This window comes from Callospermophilus lateralis, chromosome 14, assembly GCF_048772815.1.
Source record: "Callospermophilus lateralis isolate mCalLat2 chromosome 14, mCalLat2.hap1, whole genome shotgun sequence".
Taxonomy (NCBI): domain Eukaryota; kingdom Metazoa; phylum Chordata; class Mammalia; order Rodentia; family Sciuridae; genus Callospermophilus; species Callospermophilus lateralis.
In genome coordinates, this window is record NC_135318.1 from 43,631,381 (window position 1) to 43,651,916 (window position 20,536).

Genomic DNA, 20,536 nt, shown 5'->3' on the forward strand with positions numbered 1-20,536 from the left:
GGTCTGGAAGATTAGCCATGCTTTTCTGTCCTCTCCCTAGACAGATAGACAGACTCAGCAGATAGTTTCCAGCTTAGTTGAAAGTCTCTTAAGAAAATAAATGTTTCTTGTATAATGTGACCCATAGGTAGGGGGAAACAAAAGGGATATAATGTGTTCTAGTAAAATATCATGGGATCTTTGTTTTCATACAGATCAAGGAAAAGTTACTGCAGTTGACTGAAAAGAGAAAAGAAATGATTGACAAGTGGGAAGACCGGTGGGAGTGGTTAAGACTGAGTAAGGACATATTTCATTTATCTTTCTGCTCTTTTTGGGTATCCACGGAAAGCATGCAAGTTTATATTCCTGCTTTAATTGATACAATGTTATCACTTAATGATTTTTGAAGTTTTGGATGCTTCTTAATGGCCTATTTCATTATTGCATGCTAAATATCATTATTTTCTAAGATGTTTTGTGTGGTGCGTTCATTGTTTTTCACCCCATGATTGATCTCAGAATTATCAATGGGGTTTGAGTTCTTTAGGAACAACAAATTGGAGAATACAATTCATCATTGCTCTAGGAGAGTAGAGATAGAAGCTCCCCAATTATCTTTAAGAAAAGTTCTCGCTTCAGAGTCAATAAGATGTAAAGCTGGCCTACGTACGTCTTATATCTGGAATTTTTACTTTAAGGTTGATAACATTACAAAGTAAAGCTAACATCTGTTGAGGTTTTGTTCTAAGTATTTTAAATATATATTTCTGTATTGACTGTCTTTGAGGTAAAAAATATATATTTTTTTTCATTTTATAAAGGCATATGTGAGCCATCAGATTTATAGCCTATAGTATTAGGAATAGCATCTCATAATTATGAACACAAAGTAGTAGTCCAGTTCAGGGCTGGGGATATAGCTCAGTTGGTAGAGTGCTTGCCTCATAATCCCCGGCACCGCCACCAAAAAAAAAAAAGCCCAGTTCAAGCATTATTTGCCATACTTTGACATTCTGTGTTGGAACTTGGACTCTGACCTTATATTGTAATGACCCCATTCATTTACTCGTGGGTTGATTTCCAAGAGGCCTTTTCTGAAAGTGTGTAGGAAATGAGGACACAGAGCTCTTAGATAACCCACTTTGGGCCGCCTTTTAGATGAGGATTTGGTTTCTAAGTTTTGAGAATTTCAGGTTAGCTTCACTCAGTTCAGCAGAACCTATATCCCACACTGCTGTGACCTGGACACCAGGTTATGCTCAGGACACAGTGATGACAGGCATGGTCTCCACCATGAAGATCTGACAAGCCCCCAGTGCAGGGTGGCAGCTTCACTGGGTGTCAGGTGCTATCAGGGTGCTAAAAGAGAGCCAGCTTGACTCTAGAGACTGATGCTGCCTACAGGCCATCTCGTACCTGACCCACCCCAGACATTGCTGCATTGATGCAATGAGAAGCAGTGTGAGCAATAGTGCAAAGCTAGTTTCTGACCCACTTCCTCACGAATGTGATGGAAGGAGTACTGTTTCCCCACTGCCAAAAAGAATGAAGCACAGCAAGAACATTAGCCCACACCATCCCACCAGTCCCCACCACCTTGAAGCATCCCATATCCTCCCTACCATGGTCTGTACAAGCCCCAGCAGGGCTGAGCACTCACTATAAGGAAGCAGGGCTGAATGAGCAGAGTACATTCTAGAACTGTGCTGTCCAGTTTGGTAGCCACTGACCCACCTATGGCTCTTGGGAACTTGAAATATTCTCAAATTGATGTGCAGTCAAATCTACCTTGAATTCAGACTTAAAAGAGAGATCTCAGTAGTTTTTTGTTTGTTTGTTTTTTAAGCTGGGCATGGTGGTGCACACCTGTAATCCCAGTGATTTGGGAGACCAAGGCAAAAGGCTCACAAATTAGAGGCCAGCCTCCACAATTTAGCAAGACCCTGACTCAAAATAAAAAATAAAAATGGCTAGGGATGTGGCTCAGTGGTAAAGTATCTCTGGATTCAATCCCCAGTACCAAATAATAATAGTTGTAATAATAATTGTCCTTTATAGTGATTATGTGTTAAATAATATTTTTCATATATTGGATTAAATTAACCATGCTATTAAACTTAGTCTCACATGTTTTTACTCTTACTAATGTGGCTGCTGGAGAACTTAAAAAAGTTGCATATGTGGCTCATGTTGTATTTATATTACCATAAACTGGTTCTGTGTGTAGCTGCCACCAGAGGGTAGCAGTGCCAGGTGGCCCTGTGGCTAGCACTCATTCTTGGTACCCTATGCAGTTTTGGAGGTCCATCAGTTCTCAAGGGATGCCAGTGTGGCCGAGGCCTGGTTGCTGGGGCAGGAGCCATACCTATCCAGTCGTGAAATCGGCCAGAGCGTGGACGAGGTGGAGAAGCTCATCAAGCGCCATGAGGCATTTGAAAAGTCTGCAGCAACCTGGGATGAGAGGTTCTCCGCCCTGGAAAGGCTGACAACAGTGAGTGGCCACTAGATGCCCGAGTGCTTGGCGTATTTATGAGGGTCTTGTGAAGCTGATGGCTCTCTTCAAACAGGACCTGGGGAAGGAGGTCAAGATGCCACTCCCAGTTGCCTCCTAGGCATCTGGATTTAGGATCTCTTATGATAGCCTCTTGCCTAGGAACTGATTGATGTTTGTGTTTCTCTTTCAATCTCTTTTTCCTCTTGTTTCTCATAGACTCTCTGGTTTTTAGGGGATATGACCTTAAAATTTTCTTCTGCATTTCAGGATTAGAATTCCCATCAAATAGTAGCTTGTAAATCCTCCCCATTCTTGAGAATGTGTCTCAAACATAAAAGTCTTGGAATAGGGTTTGTGCACTGGTGTTTCTAATTCTGCAAGTCTGGGGATTTAATGTGTCCTTGTGTACTTCTGTGTCAAAATAATACTTTGAGTGCATATGCTTATGAAATGGCTTCATTTCAGGTAGACAATTCTGGGGCTTTTTAATTTTTTAATTTTAATTTATTTTGGGGGTTTGTGCTGGGACACATAGTCCCACCACAGCACACAAGTCTTCCTTAAGTATTTTAATACCTTTATCTCTGGCTTATCTGAGCTTTCATGGGAACCAAGGCGCAGCTACGTTATTTCCCCAGCAAAGTTGAGAGCTGCATAGTTAATTTAGAAATTAAATCCATGCTCCCAGAGAGTTTCACCAGCTCCTAGTGCAACCCTTCATTTCCTGCAGGTTTTGGTTGTAGCTGTAGTTCCTATGAATTTATACTTACTTTTTGTTCGGGATGTTAGAGTTTCACATTGTGCAGTGTGAGCCAATGTAGGAACTAGGCAGAAGGGCTTCCTGGGCTCCTCAAGCAAGAGAGAAGTTTGAGACTATGTTCAACATCACTGTGTTTCCCCTCAGTTGGAGTTACTGGAAGTGCGCAGACAGCAAGAGGAAGAGGAAAGGAAGAGGCGGCCGCCTTCTCCTGAGCCGAGCACGAAGGTTTCAGAGGAGACTGAGTCCCAGCAGCAGTGGTGAGTCAGGGTCAGCCTGGGAGCCTAGAATCATAGCTTCGATGGCAGATGAAGTTCATGGAGCATCATTGCTAGCCCCACCTTGCTAGGCCTAGCAACATGTCCTTCATATTGTTTCATCATGTGATTTAGATCTGTGTAATAAGACTCGAGTAACATCTGAGGTTATGACTTGTCCAAAGTCATATAGCTCTTAGGTGGCAAAAGTGGAGTGGAGACAGTCCTTTCTACTGTGTGAGCACCCATATCTGCATGCACATACACTTATAATTTCCATATAATTTAGTGTATAACATGCATCACCCAGATTTCAGGCCTTGATTTTTGTAGTGATAGTCTGTGAAAATAAGTCCTGGGTGACTTCACAAAGAGGGCAGACGTTATTCTGTGTGTAGAAGGCTAATTGCTTTGATGTGGTAGGAGCTCCAGGAAGCCTCTATTGTAGTCTTTGGTGGGGAGGTGGGCAGGGGCAGGAGGTAGAAACTGGGAGCCAGCTGTTCCTATAGTCTCCCTCTCCATATGGTGTCTGTGAAAATTCAAGTTTTCAAAAAATCAAATGATGTAAAAGAGGGTTGCTTATGTTTTTCTCTTTCTCCTCTTCTTCCCTTCCTCCCCCTTCCCTTTCATCTTTTTCCCCCTCTTCTGCCCTTCCCCCTTACCTAACAGGGATACTTCAAAAGGAGAGCAAGTTTCCCAGAATGGTTTGCCGACTGAACAGGGATCTCCACGGGTTAGTTACCGCTCTCAAACCTACCAAAACTACAAAAACTTTAATAGCAGACGGACAGCCAGTGACCAGCCATGGTCTGGACTGTGAAGTTCACTACCATTTGTCAAGAATCATTCTTTCCAAATCCTGTTGGTTTTAACTTTTTGGCTTTCACTTCACCCAAAGTGTTATATAAGTTTTACTTAATTCGTATCATAGCCTTCCTTGGTTCATATTTGTTTGCATTTAATTCATGTTTATTTGAGTCTCTTAACTGATGGATACTCATTGCCTTAAAGCAAAGTACTTATCTTTTGTTTATTTATTGCGAGCTTTTTACTTTATTAAGATTTTACAGCGAAACCCTTACATGAGTAATTGAAATTAAATGAGATTACAGCATAATGAAGAAGAAAACTAGAATCTAACAGGTATGGCACATCCAGTTATACTAACAGGGCACAGTATTGCAGTGTAGGTACTGTGTTACTTACAGATGCTATTAACCTGCAGTAGTTAGTTACTAGTAACTAGGAAGACTGGTCTATAAGGAAGGAGACGTTTCATTGCTAAGATTAAAACCTAGTCAGCCATATAACATTCCATTGAAGGATGCATTCATTCACTTAAGATGACAAAAAAGGGAAGTTGGATCTACTTGGGAAGCTGTTTGAATTTTAGGTGCAGAATCTCAAACATTTTAAGACCCTTGGGTCATTTATTATTTTTTATAAACTGGTGACTCTCTTTTTTCTGCCAAGTCCTAAATTGAGCACTGCAAGCTTCCTCACAGCAGATGTTGCAGCTGGCTTCAGGAGCAAATCACCTGCTGACTACTGCTGCCACCTCTGCCCTGGTCATTGTCAGCCCCACCGGGACTTGGCATGGCTGGTGATAGCAGTTTTCAGCCTGTTTTGGGAACCTGCCTACCAAACTTCTAGGCCTTTCCATTTCAGTCAATGACTCTGGGGTGTCAAAATATTGTGATTTTTCACACACGTGGAACAAAAGCCATTTTGGTTCATCCTGATTACTTGAACGATGCACTCGATGGACCGTGCCTAGGAGCACTTGCATGCCTCCTGGCTTTAGAGGCCTCCTGAGGGTCTCTATAGACAGAAACCATGTTTGTTTCATATGGATTTTTTGATTCATTCATTTTCTCTAAACTTTATGTGGAGTTCTGCAAAAGGAGTCTTGTAGGGTGGTGTATCAGGCCACTAGCAAGGACTGAAAATATTTAACAGAAATCCTTTTCCTTAGAAATTAGTGCTGATGAAAGAGATGAATTCCCGGGTACTGACCAAAACATAACAAGATCCATAGTACATGCAAGCCTTATGAGACATTTCTTGCTCATTTGCCATATTTAGATGTGTCAGTGGCCTCAGAAACCTGTTTTGATATGTGTTCTCCATGAGTTAAGTCTAATTTGTCTTTTCATTTCATGATGCATGTTTTTTTTTTCTTTTGTCAGGATAACATCATGTAGCATCTTGTTTGTTTTTCCTGATTTCTATGTACATATCTATCTACTTGTGATGGTAGATGGATATATAGATAGATGCCAAGCTTCTTATGTTCTGGGGGTGGTGTGCACCATTATTGCGTCTCTGCCTTAAAACACACCCAAATTCATTTTAGAGAAAGCTACTGCTTTGTCTTCAGTCATTAGGGAGCCCTGGTGTGTTTCTGGCCCCAAATTATATTATGTGTGTCACTGATCTATATGTATATATGTGATGTTTCCATATATATATATATATGTGTGTGTGTTTGTTTAAATTTTGTATCATCAGAATGGATACGGAATTTTAATGCTTTTTGTATTCAGAAGACCAAAAAAAAAGAAAGAAAGAAAGAAACACCACATAAGCACATGAGAAAGGAATGCTGTGCTTTTAGATTTGCTCTCATGCCTATTTTTAATCTAGATATTTAAACTCTAGCTTTCCAGAACCAATTTTTAACCAACAATTGAGTTGTATTGGAAGAAGAAAAAGCCATTTTGTTCTTTTGAGTAATGATGCAGAGACTCAAGTTAATGAACTTGAAGATAGTGTTGCTTCTTGCACTTTGAAAGCAATCAGATGTTTCCTGTGCTTCTAGTTGTGTTGCCTTTATGTTCACCTCCTGATTGAAGTATCAGATGTGCCAGCCACTAAAGCACTCTGGACTAATTGCTAAAGAGAAGCAACGAGGGGTGGGGGGATGTATTCACATGTACCCACTGTTTGATCATAGCTCTATGATTTGCTTTTGATGTTTGTCTCTAGTGGTGTGTTGTCTGTTGGCATGCTTAAAAGCACATGTCCATTAAAATTCATTTTGTTCCTTTTATTTTCCTTGTTTTCTTGGTTAGTGATTCATTTGCATAAACATTAATTATCTCTGCATACTGGTTTGGGGTTTTCTCTTTCCTTCTAACTCTAAAGAAAAAATTTTTGCTGCAGAATTTCCCTCAGAAGAGACTTCCCTGACCTTTCACCTACCTTGAAGTCTGACCAAGTATAATAAATTTTAGCCTTTATTCATAAACATCTCTCTATCCAGGTCATGACTGTCACTAGCAGTTTTCAAGTTAAACCTGCAGCACTAAATTTTTTTTTAACCTCGTTTCTGTACATACTAACTCCATGTCTCTCTGGACTCACACCTGGCTCAGGCCTTCCACACCAAACTCACACTTCCTCCTTACCAGAAGTTTCCCAAAGTCTCACACTAGAAGAGATTTGTCAACTTTAAAATACACTCATATTCTTTTGACTCAGGGTTTTATTTATTTTATTTTTTTTGTTGTTATTATTTCCCCTTCTGGAACTCTCCCTTAAAAGTGAAAAGAGGGACTGGGTTCAGAGGCACATGCCTGTAATCCCTGCTACTTGGGAGGCCAAGGCAGGAAGATAAAGAGTTTAAGAGCATCCTGGGCAGCACAGTGAAATCCCATCTCAAAAAAAAGTGAAAAGAGCTTAAATAGCATATTGCTCATGAGCAGGATCTACAGGCTATCACTTGGGAGGCCAAAATAATCATGCACATACACCCCAGTATCTTTCTACCCTAATCACTTATTTCCCATTGCTTGAGAGTAGAGGATTTCAGTCAAAAACAGTGTTAAATTGCATCCAGTCATATGCTAAACCTTGGTGTTAATTGTAATCGTTTGCAAAGGCATAACATAAATTTGATTCTCTATCCTTTCCCAAGTTTTTACTAGCCCTTTTCCTTAAAAAAAAAAAAAAAAAAAAAAAGAATCAATTTTGTTGACTCAAGCACAGAGTCTAGACATTTAGCTAAGACCTAATTGAGATGTCCAGTTCCTGAGAGTTGACAGATCTGAGTGTTCAGTGGTGGTGGCCAGTTTGCCGCTTTATCCTGTCAAGGTTATTGCTGCTAATTTGGTGTCATTTGGATTCTCGGCAGCAGTGGTGGGGGACATAGCTAATGAGCGTGCCATTGACACCTCCATGTTTGTCCGTGTATAAGGGGTGCCGGTTGTCTGTAATCCACTAAAGCGCCAGCCACACCCAGCTTTTGTAACTTGCTAATCCCACACCCTGGGTGTATATCAGCCAGGGGCTGCTGCAGTTAATGGTACACAGTTGATGGTACACAGGCTGAAAGCGATAATGAATCAAGACCCTACTACATTTCCAAAGCCGAAAAGCCATGAGGGTTACAATTTAAATGAGCTTGGGAAGGAACGCTCCCGAAGACGTCTGCAGCCTGAAGGGTCAGAGCCACTGGAAGCCTGGCTGCCTCTGGGCTTTCTCGTCTCAATGCGGCAAGGCACCGCGATCAACCAACCCGTGATGGGGAAGGCCCTGGTTCTGTCTTTGTTTGGGGGTAAATAGCTGTGTGGTGTTGAGTGACTGTGATTGGCTTTTCCAGCTCCTTTAACACAAACTACAACCCACTCACGATCCAACTTCGGCAGATGCGGTTAAATTGATGTTTGTTGACTTGCCTCATTTCCTTCCAGCTCTTAAGTTCCAAAGTCTAACTGGGATGGTAGATGTGAAGTGCATGATTGTTGTCCTAATTTCTGCATGTATTTATGACAATGTGTTCAGGGGAGGGGGGTGGAGAACCAGAGAGCACTTTTAGAAACCCCAGGTCTTTCCTTGTCTTACTTTGGGGGAATGCCGTGTAGTTCTGATGGGGCCGTCTATCCATCTGTTTGTGAATGCCCTTTCGCTTAAATTTCCAGCCCTCTGGTGGCACCCTTGGTTGTAAGGTGGCTGCTGTATAACGTCCACTCTCTCTCATATTTAATATGTGTGACTGTCACCGTTGTCCTGTTTTAAAGTAATCATAAGAGGAGATGGTCTGAGCTATATTAGAGAAAATGGATTGATCTGAGGAGTAAGAGTGCAGTAAAACGCATACTGGCATTTCGCTTTTCTCATTTCCCCGTAAGCGGGCGGGCATTAATCCATTCCCACCTTCTAATGTCCTTGGTGTCCAGCTGGCTTTGTGGGGTGTGCAATGGTTTTACTGTACTGCCTCGATCTGTGCCAGGCATTTATACACAGCCACGTGTGCGAGTCAGAGCGTATGTGGTCACCCCTGTGGCTCACAGGGTAGCTGAATGGCCTCTCCACTGTCCCTAGATGGCAGAAACAGTGGACACAAGTGAAATGGTCAATGGCGCTGCAGAGCAGAGGACAAGCTCAAAGGAGTCCAGCCCCATCCCCTCTCCCACCTCTGATCGCAAAGCCAAGACTGGCCTCCCAGCCCAGAGTGCCGCCACCCTGCCAGCCAGAACCCAGGAGACGCCCTCGGCCCAGATGGAAGGCTTTCTGAACCGGAAGCACGAGTGGGAGGCCCACAATAAGAAAGCCTCCAGCAGGTACCCATCCCAGGCAGAAGCAGGGTGGCGGGAAGTCTGGCCCACCCAGGGTCAGGGAGCATGTGCCCCTGCGGGCTTACTCACTCGCTTCCTGGGCTTTGCATTCTTCTTGGCGCTAGCACTGGAAAGTGAGAACGGGTGCTTATTCACAGAGCATGAAGAGTTAAATGCAGATGGGAATAGCTAGAGGGGTCTGCAGTAGTTCATCCTGAGAGGCAGTTTGCTCATTTAAGGTTGAGGTGCCCTCTCTTCCTTAAGTGAAGCAATTCATTATAGGACTTCTTGAGGGATTTCATTATTTCCCCTGGCTACATCTGCTTATCAATCTTAATATGCCTTATCTCCCCACAACCCTAATTTTACTATTTAACAGATTAGGAAAAAAGGAGACAGAAGCTACAAAACTTACTTTCTGTAGAAATCCAGTAAGTGGTAAAACTGGGGAGAAAGTCATTTGACTCCAAAGCCTTGTGTGCTAAACCAGTAAACTGGACTGCCTAGCGCAACCGTGTGCAGTTGTGCGAGTTGTACACAAACAAGGCAATTATGCCATCGAGTTCTGCCATTCACATTGAAGGCAACTTTTATATGTTAACACAAGCAGATGTTCTAATAACATTAGCATATTAGAATACCACAGGAGAGAGGCCACCTTAGGTACCATGAGTGCTAGTGGCCCTGAATCTGTATCCTTTTCAAGTGGCTGAACCATATAAAGAATGAAGCTAAGGCTGGAGGAGCTTCTGCTTGAAAATAGCTATGCTTCAAATACGGAGCCAAACCTGTAGCCTTGTACCACAATGGAGAGGACCAAACACCAATCAGAATCTTTCCCATCAGAGCCAAGAATACCTTCACTTAATAGAAGAGGACACCATGTTTTCCCACAAATTCAGAAAGACATGAGTCCTTAAAAGCTTACCACTGGGGCTGGGGATGTGGCTCAAGCGGTAACGTGCTCGCCTGGCATGAGCAGGGCGCTGAGTTCAATCCTTAGCACCACATAAAAATAATATAAAGATGTTGTGTCCACTGAAAACTAAAAACTAAATATTAAAAAAAATTCTCTCTCTCTCTAAAAAAAAAAAAACTTAACCACTGTATCAGCATGTACTCTGCCTAGGGTTTCTGTGGAGGAGTTGTGTTCCATTGTTCAGTGTTAGCAGATTTGAGGAAGGGCTTTTATAAAAGGTTATGTGAAGATAGTTTTCATGTAGTCAAATTCTTAATTCTGCAGGAGCATGACATGGAACCTTGACTTCCCTTTCTTTACCATGCTCAGGTCCTGGCACAATGTTTATTGTGTCATAAATAACCAAGAAATGGGTTTCTATAAAGATGCAAAAACCGCTGCTTCTGGAATCCCATACCACAGTGAGGTCCCTGTGAGCTTGAAAGAAGCCATCTGTGAAGTGGCCCTTGATTACAAAAAGAAGAAACACGTGTTCAAACTCAGGTGAGCCTTGCCCCCATGCCTTGCGGTTGCCTCAGAGTAGGCGTGTTTTATTTCCCTTGGTTTTCTTACCTCATGCCATGATAAGTTTTATCCTGTGCCATTTTAAGTCTCAAAAAAAAAAAAGTAAAAAACAGTGTGATGCCATTTCTGTTAAGATCTCTGGGTGCTTTGGGGATTGTGGCCAGCTGCCAGCTTCCCTGTGCTTCACTGTGTAGCCAAGCGTGGAAGGAAAGGGAGTTTCTGTTTTATGGTCTGGAGCGTACTGTGCCGTAGCACTCAAGGTGGGTTGCTCACATCTCACAGTTTAAAGGAAACTTAGAAAGACAGTTTCTCCACTTTTTCATCTTATCCAGACCCAGGATACGCTGTTACTTGCTTTTGAGTTATCTGGAGACTATCAAGTGAGTCAGCCTGGAGCTGGATGAAGACAAACGGGAAATGCCTGGGTGGGGACTGGGCCTGTCCTCCCATAACCCTCCCCTGGAGCCATCTGGTTCCAAATGTCTCTTCCCGGTAGGACATGCACCTCCCCACAATGGATCTACCCTCAAAAGTTCTTATTGGAAATGGGCAAACTATTTTAATAATCTTTTTTAAAATGTAAAAAGTATATGTTTTAGTGGTTAGTTGCTAGTTTTGTGCTGATGTGCTCTGTTGATCTGGATCCTGGACAGCTATACTCTTAGATGTGTGTTTTGAACTAGTTGGAGGCAGCCAAGGACTGGAGAGGGCAGTTGCAGATGTGCGGTTGGTCATGTTGTGCTGGTGAGCAGTGTGAGCTCTTTGGGCCTTGGGACACATGATGTTTTGTCTGGCAAAGCACAGATTGCTTGACCCCTTTGCTACTTTCCCCCATTGTACTTCCTTGATGCTACTTCTGGGAATCAGGCTATTGGCAAAGGGCAGTTCCCACCACTATTTCAACAGCCCCTTCTTCCTCCTGGTGGCCACAGAGCAAATGATGGACCTCCCCCGCCACAAATATAGGAATCGCTTCGTGACACACTGATAAGCCCACAGGTGGGGTGTTCTTTCATTCTGAGGCACACATAAGAAAAGTCTAGGAATCTTCTTCTGTGTCTTATTAGAGACTTTAGAATTTATAAATTTTAGGGAGAGTTCATTTTAGGCCAATGATCAGGAATAAGGTGTTCTTTGCCATAACAAAGCCAAGTGATGTTGTGTTTGGGTCCCACACATCCTCCTGTGAACTGAAGGTCCAAATTGCCTGTGTATATTGGATTGGCCCAGTTAATTGTGAATTCTGATGTTCCCAGGGCCATTGCAGGGCTCCATGGGTCTCTAGGAACAGTTGGTGCTGCATGTAGAACTTCTGAGGCCTCCTTGTATCCCACATAAGACAGAGAGTTGAGTATTTTTATTTTTCTGAAGTTAAATTGTGACTTACTCTCTTCCTTGAAATTACAGACTAAATGACGGCAATGAGTACCTCTTCCAAGCCAAAGACGATGTAAGTTGCTAAGCTTCATCTCTCTCACATACTTAGGAGTATGCAAGTGTGGTGGGATAATAGCGTTATTTGTAAAATTATACATGTAAGCACGACCAGTGGTGATGCCTTGTCACCTGGTTGCCAGTTGCTAACACTGGCAGTCGTCTAGTTCTCTGTCTCTTGAAAGTAATGAATGTCGTCCCACTGTCTGTCCCCATGAGAGAGAAGCTAATGCAGGATCCAGTGGTGTCAGGGAAGAAAACCTTGCCCACTCGCTCCTGGAGGGTAAGGCTCAGGGAGAAGGGACCTCCCTGCTGCTCCCCATGACCTTTAACCAGCTCTTCATATGGTGTTCTCCACCTTGAGGAAAGAGAGGAGTCAGTTGATGAAAAAGAAACATGTAATATTTAAATTTGAAAAACCTCCTTTTACCAAGAGAGAGAAATGCCCTTTAAAAGAAAGTGAAAGTACTTTGTAGGGTGGGACCTGAGGCCCACAGATGGAGATCAGTCTTCCAGTTTTTTCAGATTTATCAGAGCATATGCTAGAGCGATTCCCAACACAGGTACCTTAGCACTCTCATGACCCCTAAGAACTGAGCTGTGTTTACTCCCCTGTGCTGAGAGCAGAGGTGCATTTAGAGACAGTGCCTCAGATGCTGTTCCCAAGCCTTCTGGGTGATAGAGGCTCTGTAAGTTACCCAGGTGGAGCCAGAGCACCTAGCACCACACCCCTCAGTTGAGTCTCACCTGTGTCCCCTTCTCTGTCCAGGAGGAAATGAATACGTGGATCCAGGCCATCTCTTCCGCCATCTCCTCTGATAAACATGATGTGTCTGCCAGCACCCAGAGCACGCCAGCATCCAGCCGGGCACAGACCTTACCCACCAGCGTTGTCACCATCACCAGCGAGTCCAGCCCCGGCAAGCGGGAGAAGGACAAAGAGAAAGACAAAGAGAAGCGGTTCAGCCTTTTTGGCAAAAAGAAGTGAACTCCTATCCATCACCTCCTGCCCTTCTCTTTCCTTTTCAGTGAAATTCCAGCATGCAAGCTCAGAACCAACACATTACTCTCTGTGCCTAATGTTCCTCGATGTGGTTGATTTTTTTTCTCTTTTTTTATTTATAGAGCATTTCTGGGGGGTGGGAGAAATAAAACCTAAACACTTTATCTCCAAGTTACAAAAGTTTGAGGTGCAGAGGGAAAGCCAGATTTTTTTTAATAAAATTATATAGATTAGATCTCAATATTTAAACTGTTCCTCAATTTTGTGAGGCTGTGTTGGAAATAACCCGCCTCTCGTGCTGTTGGTTTGCAAGGCAGCGGTGCTTAAACAATATTTCCTGTGCTCACCAGAGACAAAATGTACCAATCTCCTGACACCATTCTCTTCCATTTACTTCCGGTGGTTACCCTGAGTCTTGACTATTAGAAGTGCCCACCTTGGGTCTAACCTTATCAAACAGATCATGTATTATGATCTCGCTGCAGCCATAGTGCAGCTCCATGTTAAATCTACAGACCAAACCATTTCTATCTGGCATCACTTACTAACAAACGACATGCAGCTTTCCTGCATCCACTGAGACGACGGTTAAGAATGTCGGTATACAAGAAGGAATAGAAAACTGATACTGTTTTAAAAAAAAATCTGTAATTTCAATTTTTTTTTGCTGAAATACATTATATTGTATGTTTGAGATAATTCTAGTACAAAGTATAATAAAACTAGATGTATAATAAACCCTTTAAATCATTGGTAAGTGTACAAGTGGAACTGAAGCATTTACTGGACAAAGTAATGTTACTCTAATGGTTACTTGCTCGTGCGTTGCCACACTGTGTTATAATTTGCTTCATTACCTTGCTATTTGATACATAGTGTGCATTTCTCTGTCACTGTAACTATTGTAATGACAAATTTTCATCTTACTGCACAATCAAAATGGCATTGATAGGAATGAACTCCAGAGGCTGGGCCTGAACAGGGAGTGGTCGCTCAGGCCTGGTGCTCCATCGTACGACCTGTACCTCTCAACTTTTGCCCTATCTGTTAAATATATGCTATGTCATTAAATGCTTTTAAATCTAGCATGGTGACTAGTTGTTGTTTTTCTTCTCCTATGCGTATGTGCCAAGTAGGAAAATTTTTTTATCTTATTGGGGGGGTGGTGTGTAGCAGCAATTGAACTCGGGCACTCGACTATTGAGCCACGTCCCCAGCCCTATTTTTATTTTATTTAAAGACAGGGTCTTACTGAGTTGCTTAGCTCCTCACTTTTGCTGAGGCTGGCTTTGAACTCAGGAATCCTCCTGCCTCAACCTCCTAAACTGCTGAGGTTACAGGTGTGCGCCACCACATCTGGCCCAAGTAGGGAAATTGCACAGGAAGGAATATCAAATGGAAAGCATTGTGCAGTCAGTCTAGGTGACCTTTTGGCGTTTTTGTACTGACACATTCACATTTTATCTTTTATTTATGAAAATAAAAGAGTTATGAAAGAGCTTATTAGCCCTGAGCTCTGAGGGAGAGGTTGGCAAACTTTTTCTGTAAAGGGCCAGAGATAGTAATATATTTTAGACCTTGCAGGCCACGCTGTCTCTCTCGCTCAACTCGTGTAGAACAAAGAGTATCATTGATAGGATGCAAACAAATGGGTGGCCACTGTGTTCCAGCAAAACTGTACTGAGGGAAATATTTGAATCTCATAATTTTCATTTGCCACAGCAGTATTTTGATTTGTTTCTTGAACATTTTAAATGAATTTTACACAGATCATACAAAAAATAGGCAGCAGGTCAGACTTGGACCATGGGCTATACTTTGCTGATCACAGCATAGAGTCATGGGTTATTTATAAGTGATACACTTGTCCTCTATTGATTCCATACTAGTTGCTTATTTACGTATTTGCAAGAATTTCATAGATGCTAGTATTATGTACACCCAGTAAGTTATTCTATAAAGACTGTGCCCACTGTGCATTGGTCCTGGGCTCCACAGCTGAATGGCATCAAAGCTCTCTCTTAGCTCTAGGCAAACTGAGACCTTGCCATCTTTTCCCCTTCATCTCACATCATCCAAGGCCATTTATCTCATCATGATATTCCTTTGCCCTAGCCTTACTTAGGGTTAAGTTGTTTAGTTCTCAACAAATCAAAATTTCAGTTAAGAAAAAGCATCTTGGAAATGGCTGTGACCAGTTAGAGTGCATGCTTAATAAAGCCACATATATGGCAGGAAGCCCATATTAGTATCCAAGAAACCTATTAAAATACACGTGGAAGACCTGGGGATATAGTTTAGTTGGTAGAGTTCAATTCCCAGAAACACACACACACACAAAAAAAAAAAAAAAAAAAAAAAAAAACATGATGCATGATGTGAGTAGTCCACGGATCTCTTGATTCTGGAACCTGGAACCTGGGTCTTTGGCACTTGCTTTTTTTGGTGCATCTGTACAGAATCCACTGAGGTCTGGAGGTGGAACATGACGGACAGCAAGAGGAAGAGCAGCATCAGGAGACTCCAGTCAAGACAAGTTCACTGCCAGGAGGGAGAGCCCATGCAGGGTGATGATCGTCAAAACTTTCAGGGTAATAATGGATCTTTCTTTTCTTTTATTCTCCCACTAATATTTTGAGGATTGTACCCATTCACTTTATTGCTATTATGTGCAATTTGTAGTGCTACAGTATGGGTGATACCTCGGGCCTGAGTATAAATCAGAAGAGTGAGAAACGTAAAAGTCTCTTGGATATGAAGTGGCACCCTTAGTTGAGTCAAGGGTGCCATTTAAACTCACAAAGTTGGGATGTGTCTTCATTGTTGTTTTAGTTGAGATGGCTGTAGTTTTCTTGGGGGTATTTAGGATGACGATGTTTCTTATAATCCATGGCATCTGGAATACATGAAACAGCATATCAGGCTGGACAGTGGGCACATTGTCATCTTCTGGCACTTGTAGAACTGGTTGTTACAAAGGTCCTGTGTTATTGTCCTTGGATACATTCTTTACATTTGTTAGAAGAAATATTAGGGGGACTGGGGTTGTGGCTCAGTGGTAGAGAGCACTTGTCTTGCATGCATGAAGACCTGGGTTCAATCCTCAGCACCACATACAAATAAATAAATAAATAAAGATACTGTGTTCATCTACAACTAAAAAAATATTCAATAAAGAAAAAAGAAATATTAGGGGTTAGGGGTACAGTTCTGTGGAAGAGTACTTGCCCAGTATAATGAGGCCCTGGTTTGATGGTAAAAAGAAAAAGGAAAACAAAAAATACATGTATGTATAATTTATCTTCATCTATTGATACAGTTCATATAGGAAAGGCAGAATAAATGCTTGACTTTTCAATTATTTACATAACTTTTCCATAATTTCCATATTATAAAAATGGTCATATAATCCTGAAAATGAGTAAAAAAATTTTTTAAATTGCTTTTAGTTGTAGATGAATACAATACCTTTATTTTATTTATTTATTTATTTATGTGGTACTGAGGATTCAACCCAGTGCCCCATGCATGCAAAGCAAGCGTTCTACCACTGAGCCACTACCTCAGCCCCCCCAAATTTTTAAAATAAAAATTCAGGAGCTTAAAAATATTGGCCAAATTTTGTTCAAGTGAAATTCCCTCTTTTTAACTGAATATATTTTGTAATTTTAAGTTGACCTTCCTAAGCATGACCCATAACCCAAAAAGCCATTAGAAGAAAGAACAGTTTATGAACATTGAAGATTTCTCTCCCCATTGAAGGTCAAGATGAAATATTTTACTTTATGTCTCTCGGCAGTATCTGTTGATGAAATTATCCTTTTTGAAACTTAAGAATGCCCCATTTTTTAATTGCTGGAAGTGTCCTCAGGTTGGCTTCAGAGACCTTTCAGTGCAACCCTAGTGGTCTTTGCCAGCTTCCTCCCCCTCGGATGACAAGATACTCCCAGCTCATTTAGTACAATTCCCTCCCTCCCTCCCTCCCTCCCTCCCTCCCTCCCTTCCTTCCTTTTTTGTAGATGTATACAATACCTTTATTCATTTATTTATTTTTATGTGATACTGAAGATCAAACCCAGTGCCTCACACATGCTAGGCAAACACTCTATCACTGAGCTACAGTCCCAGCCCCATCTAGTACCATTCTTGCCCACAGATCTGCAGTCACTTGTCTAAAAATCTGGTTTCTTGTGGTGGGAAATGGTCTTTCAGGACCACAGCTGATCCTTATCACCATTGCATTGGTCTTTATTTCTAGACCATGTCAATAGACAAAACTAAAGAAAAATAAGTTTATATATTCAGGATTTTAAGGGTGTTTTTGTTTTTTTACTTAATGTCTATATTGCATCAAAAATCTCCTTTTTTACTCAAGGATATAGGGAACATAAAATTACAATATCATATAATTGTTCATTTGTTTTATCCCACGTTATATAGATAAACTGGCATAGTAATACCAGTACTGCTGCTACCAATTTAATTACTAAAGACAGTATTTATTTTTTGTTTATTTCTGTGTGTTTGGTTTTGAGATGGGAGTCTCACTGTTTTACTCAGATGGTTTTGAACTCAGCTCAAGTAGCCCTCCTGTCCAGCTCTGCTTGTGCTGGGAACTGCAGGCGTGCAATTCTTTTTTTTTTTTTTTAAAGAAATAATTTTTTAAATATTTTTTAGTTTTCGGCGGACACAACAACTTTGTTTGTATGTGGTGCTGAGGATCGAACCCGGGCCACACGCATGTCAGGCGAGCGGGCTACTGCTTGAGCCACATCCCCAGCCCTGTTTTTTTTAAAGAGAGAGAGAGAGAATTTTAATATTTATTTATTTATTTTAATTTCCGGCGGACACAACATCTTTGCATGTGGTGCTGAGGATCGAACCCAGGCCGCACACATGCCAGGCGAGCACGCTACCACCTGAGCCACATCCCCAGCCCCAGGCGTGCAATTCTTAACATGCAGTTGTTAAGCAATAATACCCACCCTTCACCCAGATTTCTGCAATGTTAACTTCTCACAACACTATAAAAAAGAGTCACATCCAGAATGTTGACATGGAGAGTCAGATACAGAACATCTCCATCATCACATTGTATAAATTTATTCACTTTCCACCTTCATTCCCTCCCCTCTTTAATCTCTGGCAACCACCAGTCTTCTCCATTGCTAAAAAATTTTCCATTTAAGGAATGTTTTATAGCCAGGTGTGTCTCACGAGGCTGAGGCAAGAGGAACCCAAGTTCAAGGCCAGCCTCAGCAACTTAGCAAGGCCCTGTCTCAAAATAAAAATGACTAGAGATGTGACTTAATGGTAAAGGGCCTCTGGGTTCAATCCTGAGCACCAAACATAATGATAATCATAATAATTATGTAGTATAAATGGAATTATATAGAATGGATTGGCTCCCCCCCACCCATCACCCACCCCGCCACTTGGCATTATTCTCTGGAGATTCATGCGAATAATACTTTGTCAATAGTTCCTTTTGTTACTGGATAACAAAGCATGGTGTGGATGGACCAGGTTGTTTAGACATTCACTTACAGAAGGCCATCTGGGTTGTTAACAATTTAGGCTGTAAAACTGCTATAAACATTTATATGTGAAGTTTTATGTGGCCATAGATCACTTTTTTGAAATAAAGAAATGCCCAGGAGTGCTGAGAACAATTTTTTAAAATGTTTTGTTAGGTAGTCTCTCCCTTCTCCCTTTCAATCTCATTTTTAGGTAGTTTTTACTATATCTGAAATACTGTGCAAATAGCTCATTTCTCTCTTTCTGATTGTTTTTTGATCCCTTGCTGTGCTGGGCAGCAGCAAAGAGCTGTGCAAGAGAAACTGTCATGTTGTACTGTATTGCTAAGCTATGACATTCAATAGTCAGGTGTATTAATGCAGTTTTTTAAATAATGTTTTTAGCTTAAGATGGGTCTATTAAGGTATAACCCTGTAGGTTGAGGGGTATCTGAAGTTGTATATCTAACCAGTCTGATTGTGGTGCTCTCTGGACATTGGTGGTGGGGTGTGTGTGTGTGTGTGTGTGTGAGAGCCAGAGACAGAGAGAGATGTGTTCTCCTTGAGGTCCCCTCTTTTTTTTTTTTTTTTTTTTGGCCCATTCTCAAGTTTAAGAAAAGTGCTCTTTCAGAGCTGGGGCTGTAGCTCAATGGTAGAGCACTTGCCTTGCAGGTGTGAGGCCCTGGGTCCCATCCTCAGCACCACATAAAAGCAAATGAATTAATTAATTAATTTATAAGAAAAAAAAGAGAAGTGCTCTTTGCTTTTAGAAATGAACAAAAATTTCCCAAAGGAGAAATGAATGTAAACAGAATCTTTTAAGGTTTAGATTCAACTTTAAAGAACACAGGCCACCCTAGAAAAATGACTTTTTCAACTTGTAAAAGAAAAATCCAACTGGCCTGCCTGTAAGAAAGAATGTCATATCCTGTTTGGAGCTTTGAAAGATGTTTGGGAAAGGTTAGCCTTCTAAAGGATGCTTTCAGGAAGCAGCATTAGAGGGACCTGGTCTTCCCCTTTGACTTAAGTTTGGGATGAAGATGTGTGAGAAGCTGGCCTCTCTTCCCTGCTATCCAGGGTATTTCCACTCCAGCTGAGAAAGCATCACCAAACCCTGATCCTCAAGGACCAGACTGACTGGAGAGAATTAATGATGATAGGTGGGTTCATTAGGTAGAATTCAAGATATTCCAAGGTGATACCTTACCTCGACTCTTTTCTGCAGGAGTTTGGGAGACCAGCTTCCCCAGTCACCTGGGTTCAGCTACCTGAGCTGCCTGGGTTGTCATTGTGCCTTTCAAACCTGCTGCAAGATTTCGGGGCTTGTTTTTCTTATGATTTGGGACAAGTCATAGCAGGAAGAGGACACATAGGCATAGGACTCCTAAACTGAGACTCAGAGAAGCTGGAGAAGGGACTCCCTCACCCCCTTGCCTGCTCTGTGCCCACAGGCCTGCAACTGCTTCTTTGTGAGCCTTAGTTTTGTTTGGGCTGGTCCCAGCACAGACATCCTGGAGGATAATCATGTTGGGGTACGAGAACCAAGTGGCCTTGTATAAGTTTCCACTTAGCTTCACGGGTCCATTCTCATACTTTTCACCCTTTGAAGACCCACTGTATCTGGGAGTGAGAATGGAGAAGATGGATTCTTAAAGGGAAAGGGAGTTTTCTCTCACATAAGCCCACAGGGACTTTCTCCATAGGGTGTGGCATCCTGCATTCCAGAGTCTGGGCTGGGTTCTCCACAGGAGCTGAGGCCAAGTCCTGGCTCATAGCATTTCCCCCAGAGTCTGCTCAGCTTTCTGTGCCATTTCAGTCTCCCCATCACAGGGAATTATTTTCACTGTTGCTCTTCTTCAGGCTTAATTTTTGTGAAGAAAACAGTTGCCTGAGGTTTTAATCTCATCCAGGGTCTCCACCTTAAGGGACAACCTTAGGTTGTCCTACAACCCTAATTAAAATGGCCACAAAGAACCCATCTACATCAGGACCCACAAGTCTACAAGCCAAGCCCCGCTCCTGCTGCTGTCTGTACATGTTTCTCATATCTCA

At 42.0% G+C, this 20,536-nt stretch overlaps 1 protein-coding gene across 1 annotated transcript in view; it reads left to right on the plus strand.

Moving 5' to 3' along the window:
- Sptbn1 (spectrin beta, non-erythrocytic 1) overlaps positions 1 to 14,053 on the plus strand; it is a 190,120-nt gene extending 176,067 nt beyond the window's left edge. The window contains exons 29-36 of the mRNA XM_076834002.2: positions 195 to 279; positions 2,277 to 2,473; positions 3,381 to 3,493; positions 4,160 to 4,223; positions 8,816 to 9,054; positions 10,337 to 10,510; positions 11,939 to 11,981; positions 12,735 to 14,053. Of these exons, the coding sequence (XP_076690117.1) occupies positions 195 to 279; positions 2,277 to 2,473; positions 3,381 to 3,493; positions 4,160 to 4,223; positions 8,816 to 9,054; positions 10,337 to 10,510; positions 11,939 to 11,981; positions 12,735 to 12,953 (1,134 nt within the window). The 3' untranslated portion in view covers positions 12,954 to 14,053. The remainder of the gene's footprint in view (positions 1 to 194; positions 280 to 2,276; positions 2,474 to 3,380; positions 3,494 to 4,159; positions 4,224 to 8,815; positions 9,055 to 10,336; positions 10,511 to 11,938; positions 11,982 to 12,734) is intronic.
- The last annotated feature ends 6,483 nt before the right edge of the window (positions 14,054 to 20,536 follow it).